This window comes from Notolabrus celidotus, chromosome 15, assembly GCF_009762535.1.
Source record: "Notolabrus celidotus isolate fNotCel1 chromosome 15, fNotCel1.pri, whole genome shotgun sequence".
Classification (NCBI taxonomy): Eukaryota; Metazoa; Chordata; class Actinopteri; order Labriformes; family Labridae; genus Notolabrus; species Notolabrus celidotus.
In genome coordinates, this window is record NC_048286.1 from 32,159,407 (window position 1) to 32,175,983 (window position 16,577).

At 43.2% G+C, this 16,577-nt stretch overlaps 2 protein-coding genes and 1 pseudogene across 2 annotated transcripts; all 3 read left to right on the forward strand.

Annotated features, from left to right (window-relative positions):
* The first annotated feature begins 245 nt into the window (after nucleotides 1–245).
* On the forward strand, nucleotides 246–355 carry LOC117827447 (annotated as a pseudogene).
* A 2,082-nt stretch (nucleotides 356–2,437) lies between these two features.
* On the forward strand, nucleotides 2,438–4,591 carry LOC117827288 (cytochrome P450 2J6-like). The gene is made up of 7 exons (XM_034703823.1): nucleotides 2,438–2,782; nucleotides 2,887–3,049; nucleotides 3,164–3,313; nucleotides 3,402–3,562; nucleotides 3,734–3,910; nucleotides 4,123–4,185; nucleotides 4,442–4,591. Exons 1-7 carry the CDS (start codon nucleotides 2,579–2,581, stop codon nucleotides 4,472–4,474), a joined length of 951 nt encoding a protein of 316 aa, XP_034559714.1. The 5' UTR covers nucleotides 2,438–2,578; the 3' UTR covers nucleotides 4,475–4,591.
* Nucleotides 4,592–9,272: 4,681 nt separating this feature from the next.
* On the forward strand, nucleotides 9,273–12,921 carry LOC117827287 (cytochrome P450 2J2-like). The gene is made up of 9 exons (XM_034703822.1): nucleotides 9,273–9,507; nucleotides 9,624–9,786; nucleotides 9,932–10,081; nucleotides 10,156–10,316; nucleotides 10,493–10,669; nucleotides 10,803–10,944; nucleotides 11,201–11,388; nucleotides 11,478–11,619; nucleotides 11,847–12,921. The coding sequence occupies exons 1-9, from the start codon at nucleotides 9,304–9,306 to the stop codon at nucleotides 12,020–12,022; spliced, it is 1,503 nt and encodes a 500-aa protein (XP_034559713.1). The 5' UTR covers nucleotides 9,273–9,303; the 3' UTR covers nucleotides 12,023–12,921.
* The last annotated feature ends 3,656 nt before the right edge of the window (nucleotides 12,922–16,577 follow it).

Consider the following 16,577-nt stretch of genomic DNA (forward strand, 5'->3'; position numbering starts at 1 on the left):
CCCTCCAAACCAGCTAAATGCAGCATACAAATCTGGGCAGAATGTGTCAGAAGAGGTGTCTCGTGTTAATTAACAATTCATAAAAATAAAATTCAAAATCTAAAATAAAATAAACAAAAATCTATGTATGTTAAATTGTATTTATATTTAGGGCTTTCCAATGTACATTAAAAAAAAAGTTAACATGAATTTGAATGGAAAAACGAGTAAGTTATCCTCATTGAACCATGATCTGTGAGAATTCAATCACTTCTCAGCCTTTTGGCTAAGATCAAGTGTAGTATCTTATCAGTTTAATATCTGATATGTCCCCTATAAGGGGACGACTTTTGGGGGCGGCAGTAGCTCAGTTCATAGGGACTTGACTTGGGAACTGAAGGGTTGCCGGTTTGAGTCCCAGTATGGACGAAGTTTGGCAAGTGGACTGGTGGCTGGAGAGGTGCAGGTTCACTTGCCTGGGCACTGTCGAGGTTCCCTTGAGCAAGGCACTGGACCCCCAACTGCTTGCGGTGCGCTGGTTGATGGCAGCATCCTCACTCTGACATCTCCCCCTAAGTGCATGTCCACTGCATGTGTGCATTGTATGTATATATCAAAAACTGAGCGTGTAGCATGACCGAAAAATAACACAAGAGAAAAAATTGAATTTCCCCCACGTTCTTCTTCTTCTTCTTCTTCTTCTTCTTCTTCTTCTTCTTCTTCTTCTTCTTAACATGCAGCCCAAAGTGCTTCAGAGAATAACAGAGAGACAGAAAACAACAGCAATGGTAAAATTAAAAATGGCATGATTAGAAATAAAATACTTAAAAATAAAATAAAATCAATACAGTAAAATTAGTGAAATAAGTAAGAGTTGAAAGAAAAGTTAAAAGTAAGGTAGCGTTAACAAGATCAGATGAATACAAAAATTAAATGGATAAAAAAATAGTTAAATAAGATAATTAAAAGTTAAAGCAATGATTAAAATACTAATTATTAAAATACTAATTAAAATACAACTACTACTACTAATACTACTACTACTACTACTACTACTACTACTACTAATAATAATAATAATAATAATAATAATGCAGTCCAGGGCTAAAACTAAATTACTCCAAATTAAAAGCTAGATTAAAAAGGTAAGTCTTAAGTTTACTTTTAAAAACGCCCAGAGAGCTCGCCGTTTTAATGTCCAGAGGTAGACAGTTCCATAGCTTAGGGGCGTAAAAACAGAAAGATCTCTGGCTGAGACACACAAGGAAGATTTAAAACTCCTGCAGACAACACTTAACCCTGCAGTTACACACATCATCAACATCATCAGGTCTCTGAGTTTCTGCACAACAATGACCTATATGACCCAAAACCAGGGGTGCATTATGGGGGTGAAAAGTAAGGATGGTTCTAGGAGCCAATGGCTGACTATACATGAAAATATATTTTTTTACACCGTAAAAGAAAACTTTCTCCACAGTGTACTTATAAACATGTCGGTCTCTTTGTCTTCTATTATTTTGGAAACAAAATGTAACATTCAGACAGCTTCTGTAAGGCTAAACCCCTACATGTGATTACATGCAATGGTTCAGTTCTGCCCTTGAACCTCGTGCAAGCACTAAAACCTGACAGCGATTGACCTTAGATAACCCCTTCCAGTCGAAAAAGAACAAGATAACCTCTATCAGTACAACTTTTTTCTAGTACTCTACCTGGGACAAATCCCACTCGCGTCTCCCCTATCACCATCAGTGAGACGGATCTGGCCACCTGAGCTGCAGACCTGCAAAAAACCAAGCAGTCCCTCATTCTCTTCTCTTAAAGTACACACTTTAAGTACATACTTGAATAAGGAAGAAGACTAAAGTATATCACAACTTGATTCTCTTACACTTGTGATACTAATGATCCCTGGCATCCTTAGTACTTCACCTCGGCCAATCAGGCATACAAAACACTTTACTACCATCGTGCGGTGAGAGGTAGTACTGCACCAGTTAAAAGTAAGTACTGGGCTTGAAACTCTATTGCAAAAACCATGGCCTCCACCTTTCTGCAGCCGCTTGAGGGATCTTCTTTGCCTTGATGTGGCAGTGACATTAACATGTTTATCTCACCGGGTCAGAACCCTAATCTTGCCCTAGTAAACACTTATTGGATGACATTTGAAAGCAAATTGTGGGCTGGGCTTTATAGCAACTAATTTGAATGGAAGAAATCACCATCTTATTCTCATGACTGCAACAAACAACTATGGGTTTGCCTTGTGAAGTTAACAGTCAAATCTGTATCTATATCTGTAAAGCGGTATCTACAATCTGTTGGCCTTTAATCAAACAAAGGTGCACTTCAACTTGTTTTCACCGTTCAGAAGAATACTTTTATACTCAATTACAGTTCTTGTTTTATGGTCACTGATAAACACTCGTTACATCCCCTAACTATCAAATGACGAGGTCAGAGTCCAATGCAACTGGAACATACGTTGTGTGGCCAAGAGTTAATAGCATAACACTTTCCCTGACAGGAGAACAAAAGAGGAGTGATATTTCTGACTCAAGGCAACACATTTCAAAGTTGATCCCTTGTTTGAAAAATGGATTCAGTCTTTTCTGTAATTGGATCATATGTGGATTGGGATGTCAGAAGTCTTCTGATCTTCATAGCGGTTTTCATCCTCACCACAGATTATATTAAGAACCGCCGGCCAGCCAGCTTTCCTCCAGGACCTTGGGCTCTTCCAATTGTAGGCAACATGTTCTCTGTGGATCACAACAAGGCCCATGAGAGCATGACACAGGTAGGTCAACAAAGATATGATAAAAAAACATCAAGACAACTGATGGACTTATCTTTCTAGCATGAGCTCTGTGTTCTTCCTTTGTTTCTTGAATCCACTCACAGTTAGCAGGGAAGTATGGAGATGTGTACAGTCTGCGAATGGGCCAGGAGTGGATAGTGGTCTTAAATGGGTATGAGGTTTTAAAAGAAGCTCTTGTTACTCAGGGAGACAGTCTGGCAGACCGTCCATCCCTCCCTATGCAGCAAGACATAAGCAATGGATTAGGTAAGAGGACATAACCGACACACCCACAAAGCAAAACACAGAGCTGTTGTGCACACAGAACTCAAATCAACAAATAACAACGAATGAATCTATTTCTGGTATATTTCTTTTCAGGGCTAATTTTCAGTAGTGGACACTTGTGGAAGCAGCAGAGGCGTTTTACGCTTTCAACCCTAAGATACTTTGGTTTCGGCAGGAAGTCACTTGAACCTGTCATCCTGGATGAGTTTACAAATTGTGCAAAAGACATTCAAAGTTATAAAGGTAAGTATTTAATGTACATTGACACATTTAGGATTATAAAAAAAAATCATGAATAGATTTATCTCCATTTATTTTTGTTTAACTGAAGGCAAGCCCTTCAATCCACGACTCATCGTTGGCAATGCTGTCTCCAACATCATCTGCTCCTTGGTTTTTGGGCACCGCTTTGAGTACAATGATCAGAGGTTCAAGCAACTGTTAAGCTGGTTTGAGACAGGACTCCAGCTTGTAGCCTCAATTTGGGTACAGGTATGGCATTACAGAGATAGTAGTTTTATTTTGATTTGATGTGCTATCTTAGTGCAATACACCCCTCAGTGTCAGAAAGATGTAAGTGGCCCAATGGGGATATTGGGCCACCGTTGGTCACTGGAACACAGCTAATGATGGAAATGTGTTAAATGTGTCTGCCCTCTGCAGTTTTACAACTCATTCCCTCTACTGATGAGACGTCTACCAGGGCCACATCAGACCATTCTGAACATTTGGGATAACGTGAGGGACTTCATAAGAGAGGAACTGAAGGAGCACAAACAAAACTGGGATCCCTCTGACCTAAGAGACTACATTGACTGCTACCTGAAAGAGATTCAGACGGTAGATAAGGACAGAGCTTTGCATGATTTACACTGTTCAGTCGAGAAAGTAGTGTCACATTATTTGGCAGACTCAGCACTACCCTCTGTGTTTGAACACTGACTTTAGCACGTGTATTCTAATATGTTCTCAGAGTAAGGGGCAGGCTGACAACACTTTTGAGGAAGAAAACCTGTTAATGTGTGTCCTGGATTTGTTTGTGGCTGGCTCAGAGACTACATCCACCACCCTTCGCTGGTCCTTCCTCTACATGGCGAAGTACCCTGAGATCCAGGGTAAGAGCACTGACTAGTTATTTAGCAAAAATGTGCAATTTTATGAAAAAAACACATACTAGTGGTAATTTGTCAGTGTCAACATCAAATACTACAAACAGGTACTTTCATTTTACTGGACTTGTTCCCCACATGACCACACATCCATCTCTTCTAGGGGTGCTACATTGTGCATCATCTCTTCACAAGTCTTTACTTTTCTTTTGCAGACTGTTGACATATTTTTTAAACTCCAGTCTGTTTCCCTTATCCACAGAAAAGGTCCAGGCTGAGATTGACAGAGTTATAGGACAGTCTAGACAGCCATCAATGGACGATCGTGTAAACCTGCCCTATACTGATGCTGTCCTCCATGAGATCCAGAGAATAGGCAACATAGCTCCTCTCAGCCTGCCTCACATGAACAACAAGGATATCCAGCTGGGAGGATACACTGTCCCAAAGGTTGATTATCATGGATGCATTTTATATCGTATCGTATTGTATTGTATTGTATTGTATCATATCATATCATATCATATTGTTTCAATCAACAGGGATCTACAATCATCACAAATTTGACTTCAGTCCTGTTTGAAAAGAGTCAGTGGGAAACACCCAACACCTTCAACCCAGGACACTTCCTGAACGAGGAGGGCAAGTTTGTGAAGCCAGCTGCTTTCATGCCTTTCTCTGCAGGTGAGTAATAACACAATACAGGTGTCAGTAGGTTTTGTTCGAAAATCAGAAATTCAATGTTTGAGATAATTAGAATATTTTCTTAAATCAATCACAAAAAAGATTTAGAGTACAGACATGTCCAACTTCTGAAGTATGTTCATTGATACACTCAATACTTGGTTGGGGCTTTATCATGAATTGCTACATCAGTAATGTGGGGCATGGAGGCCATCAGCCTGATGCACTGCTGAGGTGTTATTAAAGCCTGGGTTGCTTTGATAATGACCTACAGCTTGTCTGTATTTTTGGGTCTGGTGATTCTCATTTTCCTTTTGACAATGTCCCCAGATTCTCTATGGGGTTGAGGTCTCAGTTATATCATGGTCAGCTCCCGTTTGGTAGTAGTTTTGGCGCTGTGGGCAGGTGCTAAGCTCTGCTGGAAAAGGAAATGAATACAGTCATAAAGCTTGTCTGGTGATGGAAGCATGGAATTCCCTCAATTCAATTACTTAAAAAACTGTTGGATAATATTAATCTTTTCATGATATTTTAGTTTTTGAGCTGCACCATTGGGACCCTCCATTGCTCTCATATAATTGTTGCTGACTGGCCTTGAACAAAATCAAACTATTAAGAAGAGAATACAGAATAGGCAGACCAGGGATCATACCAGGCCGGATGACTTAGATCAGGGCGGTACATTTTGCTCTTACTTTGAAAGAGATTGTAATGTGCATCCACATTTAGTATCAAGAAGTAAAGGTTGAAAAGATTAGGAGTGAGAAGCTCTTAAGTTCTCACATGCTTTTGTGCTCAACATGGAAATGTCCCTAAAGGAAAAGTTCACCTCTCCCAGGGTAGTCTTTGTAAGCTCTGAGTTTAAGCTGTCAATTATTTTATTCTATGCTCTTAAGTGAATAAATTAACAGAAGAAAATTGATATAATAATCAAATTGACAAATAATTCTTCAAGTTGATTCTTAGTTTCTCCATCTATTTTCCATGTTTCAGGTAAGCGGCTATGCCTTGGTGAGAACCTGGCAAGGATGGAGCTTTTCCTCTTCTTCACCTCCTTCATGCAGCACTTCACCTTCTCCATGCCTGCAGGGGTGGAGCCTGTGACCGACTACCTCTATGGCGTAACTCTGGCACCATGGCAGTATGAAATCTGCGCCAACTCACGCTAAGAGAAGCTCTCACTGACAGACAACGGTCAACAGCAATAGTCTGTGTTTTCTGTTGGCCTCACATATGTTTATGTGATTGGATTATTTCAACATGATACTTTACCTTCTTTGATAACACTGCTGGGGATACACCAATCCGATCCTGGTATCGGGTCTCGTCATATACAGTCTCAAAAAGCAAGAAGTGGTATTAGTGACAAATGGCCAATTTATAGGGCAGGTCTATTACAATACAACCAAGAATCTCAAGAATGATCAGGATCCAGCCAGAGAATACGTGTTCAAAAATAATAATACAATGAACAGTTAATCCTCACTGTGTCCCCGTGACATATCATGCAAAATTGACTTTTTAATTGTTCTCTACCTGAAATATGTGTCCCTGTCTACAAACCCCCCCGAGAATGAAAAAAATCCATTCTGCCCCTGTTCTGATTTCTCCACCTTTCTGTTAATGTGTGTGAAACGAGCCGTTTCAGACTTCAGTGTTTTTGTTACGTAACAACAATATCCGGTCTGTAACAGGAAGTCAGAGCTCGGAGCTTGTTCAGCCCATAGACTGTATAAAATACAACTCAACCCCTCCTCCGTTTTTCATTACCTGCAAATATGTGTGCTAACAAGGAGCTTAGGAGGGAGGCATGCTAGTTGTAGGCTGTCTTAATAAACACAAAGGTCAGTTTTACTCCCCACGTCTGCAGATTTGAAGATCTAGTGGATGATTTTTATTTATCATGGATAAGTGCTAGCGCTAGTTAGCATAGCCACATAGCTACATGTTCGTAGCTGTGTACCAAGACACACGTCTACATACTGATAAATAAAACAACAAGAAACACTAAATCTGTGACCAATCCTTCAGAAAGGTCCTGCTACAGGCGCCTCTCCGTCAGGATCAGATTCTGGATCAGATTCAGAGGGTTGAAGTAACGCTATCTCTGAGCAGCCGTGTATATTCAGCCAACATGTAAACATTAGATCAAAGTGCTGGACAGCCGAGGCACATCCACTTCCTGAGGGGGCGTGGTCAGAGAGAAAACAGAGTGTTCTGAGGAGGACTGAAGAAGAGGGTTTTTCAGGCAGACCAAAATCTGATTTCAAAGTGTTTTTTTGAGCATAAACTTTAAATACATGTTTTGGGGACCTCTTAGACCAATATATATGTTGATGAAAAAAGCGTGATATGTCACCTTTAATAGGTAGCATACAACCTCTGCCTAGTCAAAGTCAAGTCCAGGGTTCAGGCCATCCAGAAAAAAGAGAAGAAGTACTGCCTGTACTCGGACCTTGAGAAGCACTCCCTTCGCAGCTAGTCTCAAGCAGCTAACCACAGCACAGTAGTGGAGATGGACTGGAGACAATAACAGATATTGGCCTCGATGGTTACCTCTCTGATCAGCCGGGTGTGATCTGAAGATGCTCAGCAAAAACTGTGACAAAGAGACATCCAGATTAAATGTTATTAGAATAAGAGCGTCATGCAGGAAGTGATATCTGTTGTACTTCAGCCATGCCGTGTGCTGTCATTTTGTTATATGCATTGTATGTTTCGTCTGTGCTCCATACCATGTGATCGAGGTTTGAGTGTCATAAATGAAATGAAAAAGTAGTATTTGCTCTTTTATTTTTTTTTAAGTAATGTATGAACAATTCTGTGTTTTTATGTCTTTCTCATTTAGAACATTTTTTACTTGATATTTTTAAAAACCATTTCATATAGAAATGTCAAAAAACGTTGTAAATGACAGAGCCTTTGCCATCGCTGCCCCCACTCTCTTGAACTCTCTCCCTCCACACATCCGCAACTCTGACTCACTTCAATCATTCAAAAACCACCTCAAGACCTACCTGTTCCAAAAAGCATCCAACACATGACCTCTCCCCCTGCCCCGCCTCTGTCCCTGTTTTGTTTTATTTATATGTTTTATTTTTGATCATCTTATTCTCATAACTGCAACAAACAACTATGGGTTTGCCTTGTGAAGTTAACAGTCAAATCTGTATCTTTATCTGTAAAGCGGTATTTACAATCTGTTGGCCTTTAATCAAACAAAGGTGCACTTCAACTTGTTTTCACCGCTCAGCAAATACTTTTATACTTAATTCCATCCATCCATCCATCCATCCATCCATCCATTTTCTTCCGCTTATCCGGGGTTGGGTCGTGGGGGTAGCAGTCCAAGCAAATTGACCCAGACATCCCTCTCCCCGGCGACACTTTCCAGCTCCTCCTGGGGAATCCTGAGGCGATCCCAGACCAGGCGGGAGATATAATCCCTTCACCACGTTCTGGGTCTACCCCGGGGCCTTCTCCCAGTTGGACGTGCATGGAACACCTCTAAAGGGAGGCGTCCGGGAGGCATCCTTATCAGATGCCTGAACCACCTCAGCTGACTCCTTTCGACGCGGAGGAGCAGCGGCTCTACTCCGAGCTCCCTCCGGATATCCGAGCTCCTGACCCTGTCTCTAAGGCCGAGCCCAGACACCCTTCGCAGAAAACTCATTTCAGCCTCTTGTATCCGCGATCTTATCCTTTCGGTCATGATCCACAGCTCATGACCATAGGTGAGGGTTGGAACGTAGACCGACTGGTATATCGAAAGCTTTACCTTCCGGCTCAGCTCCCTCTTCACCACAATGGTCCGATACAACGTCCGCATCACTGCTGACGCTGCACCAATCCGCCTGTGGATCTCACGCTCCATTTTACCCCCACTCGCGAACAAGACCCCGAGATACTTAAACTCCCCCACTTGGAGCAAAGTCTCGATCCACACCGAGAGAGAGCAATCCACCGTTTTCCGGCAGAGAACCATGGCCTCAGACTTGGATGTACTGACTCTCATCCCGGCCGCTTTGCACTTAGCTGCAAACCGCCCCAATGCCCGCTGGAGGTCCCCGCTGGAGGAAGCCAACAGAACCACATCGTCTGCAAAAAGCAGAGTGAAATTCCAAGCTCCCCGAACTGGAGACCCTCCTCCCCTCGGCTGCGCCTTGAGATCCTGTCCATAAAGACTACAAAAAGGATCGGGGACAAGGGGCGACCCTGGCGGAGTCCAACACTTAATTACAGTTCTTGTTTTATGGTCACTGATAAACAGTCGTTACATCCCCTAACTATCAAATGACGAGGTCAGAGTCCAATGCTACTGGAACATACGTTGTGTGGCCAAGAGTTAATAGCATAACACTTTCCTGACAGGAGAGTGAAAGAGGAGTGATATTTCTGACTCAAGGCAACACATTTCAAAGTTGATCCCTTGTTTGAAAAATGGATTCAGTCTTTTCTGTAATTGGATCATATGTGGATTGGGATGTCAGAAGTCTTCTGATCTTCATAGCGGTTTTCATCCTCACCACAGATTATATTAAGAACCGCCGGCCAGCCAGCTTTCCTCCAGGGCCTTTGGCTCTTCCAATCGTGGGCAACATGTTCTCTGTGGATCACAACAAGGCCCATGAGAGTATGACACAGGTAGGTCAACAAAGATATGATTAAAAAAAACATCAAGACAACTGATGGACTTATCTTTCTGGCATCTGTTATTCTGAGCTCTGTGTTCTTCCTTTGTTTCTTGAATCCACTCACAGTTAGCAGGGAAGTATGGAGATGTGTACAGTCTGCGAATGGGCCAGGAGTGGATAGTGGTCTTAAATGGGTATGAGGTTTTAAAAGAAGCTCTTGTTACTCAAGGAGACAGTCTGGCAGACCGTCCATCCCTCCCTTTGCAGAACGACATAAGCAATGGATTAGGTAAGAGGACACACCCACAAAGCAAAACACAGAGCAGTTGTGCACACAGAACTCAAATCACTACTTTTTTTGGCTCGTGTGAATCTTGAACAAAAAAATCTGTTTTAACAACGAATGAATCTATTTTTGATATATTTCTTTTCAGGTGTAGTTTTCAGTAGTGGACACTTGTGGAAGCAGCAGAGGCGTTTTACGCTTTCAACCCTAAGATACTTTGGTTTCGGCAGGAAGTCACTTGAACCTGTCATCCTGGATGAGTTTACAAATTGTGCAAAAGACATTCAAAGTTATAAAGGTAAGTATTTAATGTACATTGACACATTTAGGATTATAAAAAAAAATTATGAATGCATTTATCTCCAACTGAAGGCAAGCCCTTCAATCCACGACTCATCGTTGGCAACGCCGTCTCCAACATCATCTGCTCCTTGGTTTTTGGGCATCGCTTTGAGTACAATGATCAGAGGTTCAAGCAACTGTTAAGCTGGTTTGAGACAGCACTCCAGCTTGAAGCCTCAATTTGGGTACAGGTATGGCATTACAGAGATAGTAGTTTTATTTTGATTTGATGTGCTATCTTAGTGCAACACAACCCTCAGTGTCAGAAAGGTGTAAGTGGCCCAATGGGGATATAATACCCGTTGGTCGCTGGAACACAGCTAATGATGGAAATGTGTGACGTGTGAAATGTGTCTGCCCTCTGCAGTTTTACAACTCATTCCCTCTGCTGATGAGACGTTTACCAGGGCCACATCAGACCATCCTGAACATTTGGGATAACGTGAGGGACTTCCTAAGAGAGGAGCTGAAGGAGCACAAACAAAACTGGGATCCCTCTGACCTAAGAGACTACATTGACTGCTACCTGAAAGAGATTCAGACGGTAGATAAGGACTGAGCTTTGCATGATTTACACTGTTCAGTCGTGAAAGTAGCGTCACATTATTTGGCAGACTCAGCACTACCCTCTGTGTTTGAACACTGACTTTAGCACGTGTATTCTAATATGTTCTCAGAGTAAGGGGCAGGCTGACAACACTTTTGAGGAAGAAAACCTGTTAATGTGTGTCCTGGATTTGTTTGTGGCTGGCTCAGAGACTACATCCACCACCCTTCGCTGGTCCTTCCTCTACATGGCGAAGTACCCTGAGATCCAGGGTAAGAGCACTGACTAGTTATTTAGCAAAAATGTGCAGTTTTATGAGAAAAACACATACTAGTGGTAATTTGTCAGTGTCAACATCAAATACTACAAACAGGTACTTTCATTTTACTGGACTTGTTCCCCACATGACCACACATCCATCTCTTCTAGGGGTGCTACATTGTGCATCATCTCTTCACAAGTCTTTACTTTTCTTTTGCAGACTGTTGACATATTTTTTAAACTCCTGTCTGTTTCCCTTATCCACAGAAAAGGTCCAGGCTGAGATAGACAGAGTTATAGGACAGTCTAGACAGCCATCAATGGACGATCGTGTAAACCTGCCCTATACTGATGCTGTCCTCCATGAGGTCCAGAGAATAGGCAACATAGCTCCTCTCAGCCTGCCTCACATGAACAACAAGGATATCCAGCTGGGAGGATACACTGTCCCAAAGGTTGATTATCATGGATGCATTTTATATCATATTATATGATATCGTATCATATCATATATCACATCATATCATATCGTTTCAATCGACAGGGATCTACAATCATCACAAATTTGACTTCAGTCCTGTTTGAAAAGAATCAGTGGGAAACACCCAACACCTTCAACCCAGGACACTTCCTGAACGAGGAGGGCAAGTTTGTGAAGCCAGCTGCTTTCATGCCTTTCTCTGCAGGTGAGTAATAACACAATACAGGTGTCAGCAGGTTTGTCCTTGCTTACTATCACAGGTTGAACTAAATAATTAAAAAAAATATTTTTTTATAAAGTTTAAGCTGTCAATTATTTTATTCTATGCTCTTAAGTGAATAAATTAACAGAAGATAATTGATATAATAATCAAATTGACAAATAATTCTTCAAGTTGATTCTTAGTTTCTCCATCTATTTTCCATGTTCCAGGTAAGCGGCTATGCCTTGGTGAGAACCTGGCAAGGATGGAGCTTTTCCTCTTCTTCACCTCCTTCATGCAGCACTTCACCTTCTCCATGCCTGCAGGGGTGGAGCCTGTGACCGACTACCTCTACGGTGTAACTCTGGCACCATGGCAGTATGAAATCTGCGCCACCTCACGTTAAGAGAAGCTCTCACTGACAGAAAACGGTCAAAAGCAATAATCTTTGTTTTTTTTGTTGGCCTCAATTATGATTATGTGATTGGATTATTCCAACTGATACTTTGCTTTCTTTTTTAATACCCTGCATGATAGTTAGTAATGATATTTCTTTGATGCTGCTATGAGAAATTCAGAATGACAAAAAGCTAACCGTGACCTCTTGTGATTGTGACAATGTTTTAGGGTTTAGAGAATAATTCATTCGCCCTGGCTTAAATTATTAAAACATTGAATGAGCCCCACTGCCAATATCTCTTTAAGAGTTAACTGAGGTGACTTGTTTTTTTAGTTTGGTTGAGCTTGGATTAAATGCCTTTTTATGACATTTTCAAAGATTACACGAAACATTTTGCATAATTATGTCCTTGAATATTAGCAGCATCCCACTTTCAAAGGGCAGGATTCTTTGACGGACCCAGCCTTGGTACACATAACTTAACAACCTTCACCAAGATTTGGAGATAAAAAAGAAGTCTTGAAACTTGAATTTAACATTTGTGAAGATCACTATTGAGTTGGAACCAAATGTTATTTTTTAACATTGTATTACTCAGCCGCTTGAGAGTCTGCCTTCTTGTTTAACTTGTCATGCACCTGATCCATCCTCCATGTGCCTAGGAAATGTAGGATAAATTTGTCGACCACATTAGGAGCCTTTGATGGGCCGCTGTGCAGTTATCAGTCTTTGGATGCATCCTTTGGAGGATGCAGCCCCTGAATTGGGAAACAGCTAATCTTATAGGTTGAAAGTGAATAAAATTAAACCCCCTTAGTACCAGATTAGATACAGAAATGCCACTGCACATCAAAACCGTACAGCAAAGTAACCTGATATTCAGAATATTCACGATGGACTTAGAGATGCACCTTCATTTTGCAAATATTGTTTTTGCTTTCATTAAAATAAGTCTGAAACCTCTAAATGAATGTATGATGTTATATTGTGAATTTCCAAAATATCCCATGAACAACATCAACGTCAAGTCTTAACAACTTGTGACAAATTACCAACACTTTAAGTTTTTAACTGAGCAAAGCAGTGGTGTGAGGAGCTGCAATCCTGGATGCACATGTTATTATAATTATGATTATCTGTAACAGGTGGTGTTAGGACACCAAAAGCAGCTCATGAAAAAAAGAAAAACATGGCAACATACTGTGGGGGAAAAGCAGAGAACGTCGTCGAGGAGGCAGCAGGATCAGAATCAGGTATCAGTCCATAATGAAACACAATCCAAGTAGGGACAAGGCAGAAGACAAGGCAGAAGACAAGGCAGAAGACAAGGCAGAAGACAAGGCAGAGGACAAGGCAGAAGACAAGGCAGAAGACAAGTTAGAGGACAAGGCAGAGGACAAGGCAGAGGACAAGGCAGAAGACAAGGCAGAAGACAAGGCAGAGGATAAGGCAGAAGACAAGGCAGAAGACAAGGCAGAAGACAAGGCAGAGGATAAGGCAGAAGACAAGGCAGAGGACAAGGCAGAAGACAAGGCAGAAGACAAGGCAGAAGACAAGGCAGAAGACAAGGCAGAAGACAAGTTAGAGGACAAGGCAGAGGACAAGGCAGAGGACAAGGCAGAAGACAAGGCAGAAGACAAGGCAGAGGATAAGGCAGAAGACAAGGCAGAAGACAAGGCAGAAGACAAGGCAGAGGATAAGGCAGAAGACAAGGCAGAGGACAAGGCAGAAGACAAGGCAGAAGACAAGGCAGAAGACAAGGCAGAGGACAAGGCAGGGGACAAGGCAGAAGACAAGGCAGAGGACCAGGCAGAAGACAAGGCAGAAGACAAGGCAGAGGATAAGGCAGAAGACAAGGCAGAGGATAAGGCAGAGGACAAGGCAGAAGACAAGGCAGAGGACAAGGCAGAAGACAAGGCAGAAGACAAGGCATAGGATAAGGCAGAGGACAAGGCAGAAGACAAGTTAGAGGACAAGGCAGAGGACAAGGCAGAAGACAAGGCAGAAGACAAGGCAGAAGACAAGGCAGAAGACAAGGCAGAGGATAAGGCAGAAGACAAGGCAGAGGACAAGGCAGAGGACAAGGCAGGGGACAAGGCAGAGGACAAGGCAGAGGACAAGGCAGAGGACAAGGCAGGGGACAAGGCAGAAGACAAGGCAGAGGACCAGGCAGAAGACAAGGCAGAAGACAAGGCAGAGGATAAGGCAGAAGACAAGGCAGAGGACCAGGCAGAAGACAAGGCAGAAGACAAGGCAGAGGATAAGGCAGAAGACAAGGCAGAGGATAAGGCAGAGGATAAGGCAGAAGACAAGGCAGAGGACAAGGCAGAGGACAAGGCAGAAGACAAGGCAGAGGACAAGGCAGAGGACAAGGCAGAAGACAAGGCAGAAGACAAGGCAGAAGACAAGGCAGAGGATAAGGGAGAGGATAAGGCAGAAGACAAGGCAGAGGACAAGGCAGAGGACAAGGCAGAAGATAAGGCAGAAGACAAGGCAGAGGATAAGGCAGGGGACAAGGCAGAAGACAAGGCAGAGGACCAGGCAGAAGACAAGGCAGAAGACAAGGCAGAGGACAAGGCAGAGGACAAGGCAGAAGATAAGGCAGAAGACAAGGCAGAGGATAAGGCAGGGGACAAGGCAGAAGACAAGGCAGAGGACCAGGCAGAAGACAAGGCAGAAGACAAGGCAGAGGATAAGGCAGAAGACAAGGCAGAGGACAAGGCAGAGGACAAGGCAGAAGACAAGGCAGAAGACAAGGCAGGGGACAAGGCAGAAGACAAGGCAGAGGACCAGGCAGAAGACAAGGCAGAAGACAAGGCAGAAGACAAGGCAGAGGACAAGGCAGAAGACAAGGCAGAAGACAAGGCAGAGGATAAGGCAGAGGATAAGGCAGAAGACAAGGCAGAAGACAAGGCAGAAGACAAGGCAGAGGACAAGGCAAGGGACAAGGCAGAGGACAAGGCAGAGGATAAGGCAGAGGACAAGGCAGAAGTCAAGGCAGAGGATAAGGCAGAGAACAAGGCAGAAGACAAGGCAGAGGATAAGGCAGAAGACAAGGCAGAGGATAAGGCAGAGGACAAGGCAGGGGACAAGGCAGAGGACAAGGCAGAGGACAAGGCAGAGGATAAGGCAGAGGACAAGGCAGAGGATAAGGCAGAGGATAAGGCAGAGGACAAGGCAGAGGACAAGGCAGAAGACAAGGCAGAGGATAAGGCAGAGGACAAGTCAGAGGATAAGGCAGAAGACAAGGCAGAGGATAAGGCAGAGGACAAGGCAGAAAACAAGGCAGAAGACAAGGCAGAGGACAAGGCAGAAGACAAGGCAGAGGACAAAGCAGAGGATAAGGCAGAGGACAAGGCAGAAAACAAGGCAGAAGACAAGGCAGAGGACAAGGCAGAGGACAAGGCAGAGGACAAGGCAGAGGACAAGGCAGAGGATAAGACAGAGGATAAGGCAGAGGACAAGGCAGAAGACACGGCAGAAGACAAGGCAGAGGATAAGGCAGAGGACAAGGCAGAGGACAAGGCAGAAGACAAGGCAGAAGACAAGGCAGAAGACAAGGCAGAAGACAAGGCAGAGGACAAGGCAGGGGGTCGGAACCGGGAAATCAAATCAAGAAAGAGTGCTGGAAAGTCTTGCATGAGAGCTGAGAACAATGTGGCCAAGAGCTGGTGGACAGGGGAGGTTTAAATACTGGCTTGATGAAGATGAGTTGCATCTGGGTGCTCAGGTGAACTGAGTTGCTTGATGAGGTGGGCGTAGCCAACAGGCAGAGAGCAGCAGTGGAGGAGTGAGTGGACAAACACTGAGAACCAGGAGCAGAGCTGGGACAATTAATATTTTGTGTTTTTCTGGAAATCAAACTGTGTCAACAGGAGGTCGTGTTCTTTTTACTCATTAATCAGCTAATGTTCTTAGGTTGTATTCTGTCAGATGAGTCCACTTTAATTACAGTAATGAATTTGCTGGTTGGAGATTGGTGTCAGCATAACCTGATACAGGTCAATGGCACTTACCAGGAACTTCCACCAGACTCTCAATGTGTGTGCTTCCACTGGCTCTGCAGTGTTGTGTATCTGCTCCATTGCAGCTCTGTCGATCCAGAGCCCTCTGCAGCAGATATGCACAGCACACATCAATTCCGCACAGGGCAGATTAAGTCAGACAGGAAGTCAGATACTGAAACAAGTTGTTTCAGTATCTGACTTCCTGTCTGAACGATTCATCTCCCACCACACATCAATTATTGCATATTCATTAGCTAATATCTGAAGAGACATGGAGGCTCGTCGTTGTTCTGCACTCTCTCTTAAACCAGTTCGGTCAAGTTCATGGAGCCATACAGCATTAAAGTCCCCCCCTATCATAAGATTGTATTCTGGAAGGTCTAATAATGTGGAAGCCAGTGAATCATAGAAGTGCTGGTGGCGTATGCACATATTAAAGCAATGTTAATGCCATGTAGAGCTATTTCACAATAAGTGATCCGACCATCATTGCTCCCGCCTGTCCCTAGAATATCATAGGTTAAATTGCGCCTTGCAGCTTTTAGTTCAAAAGT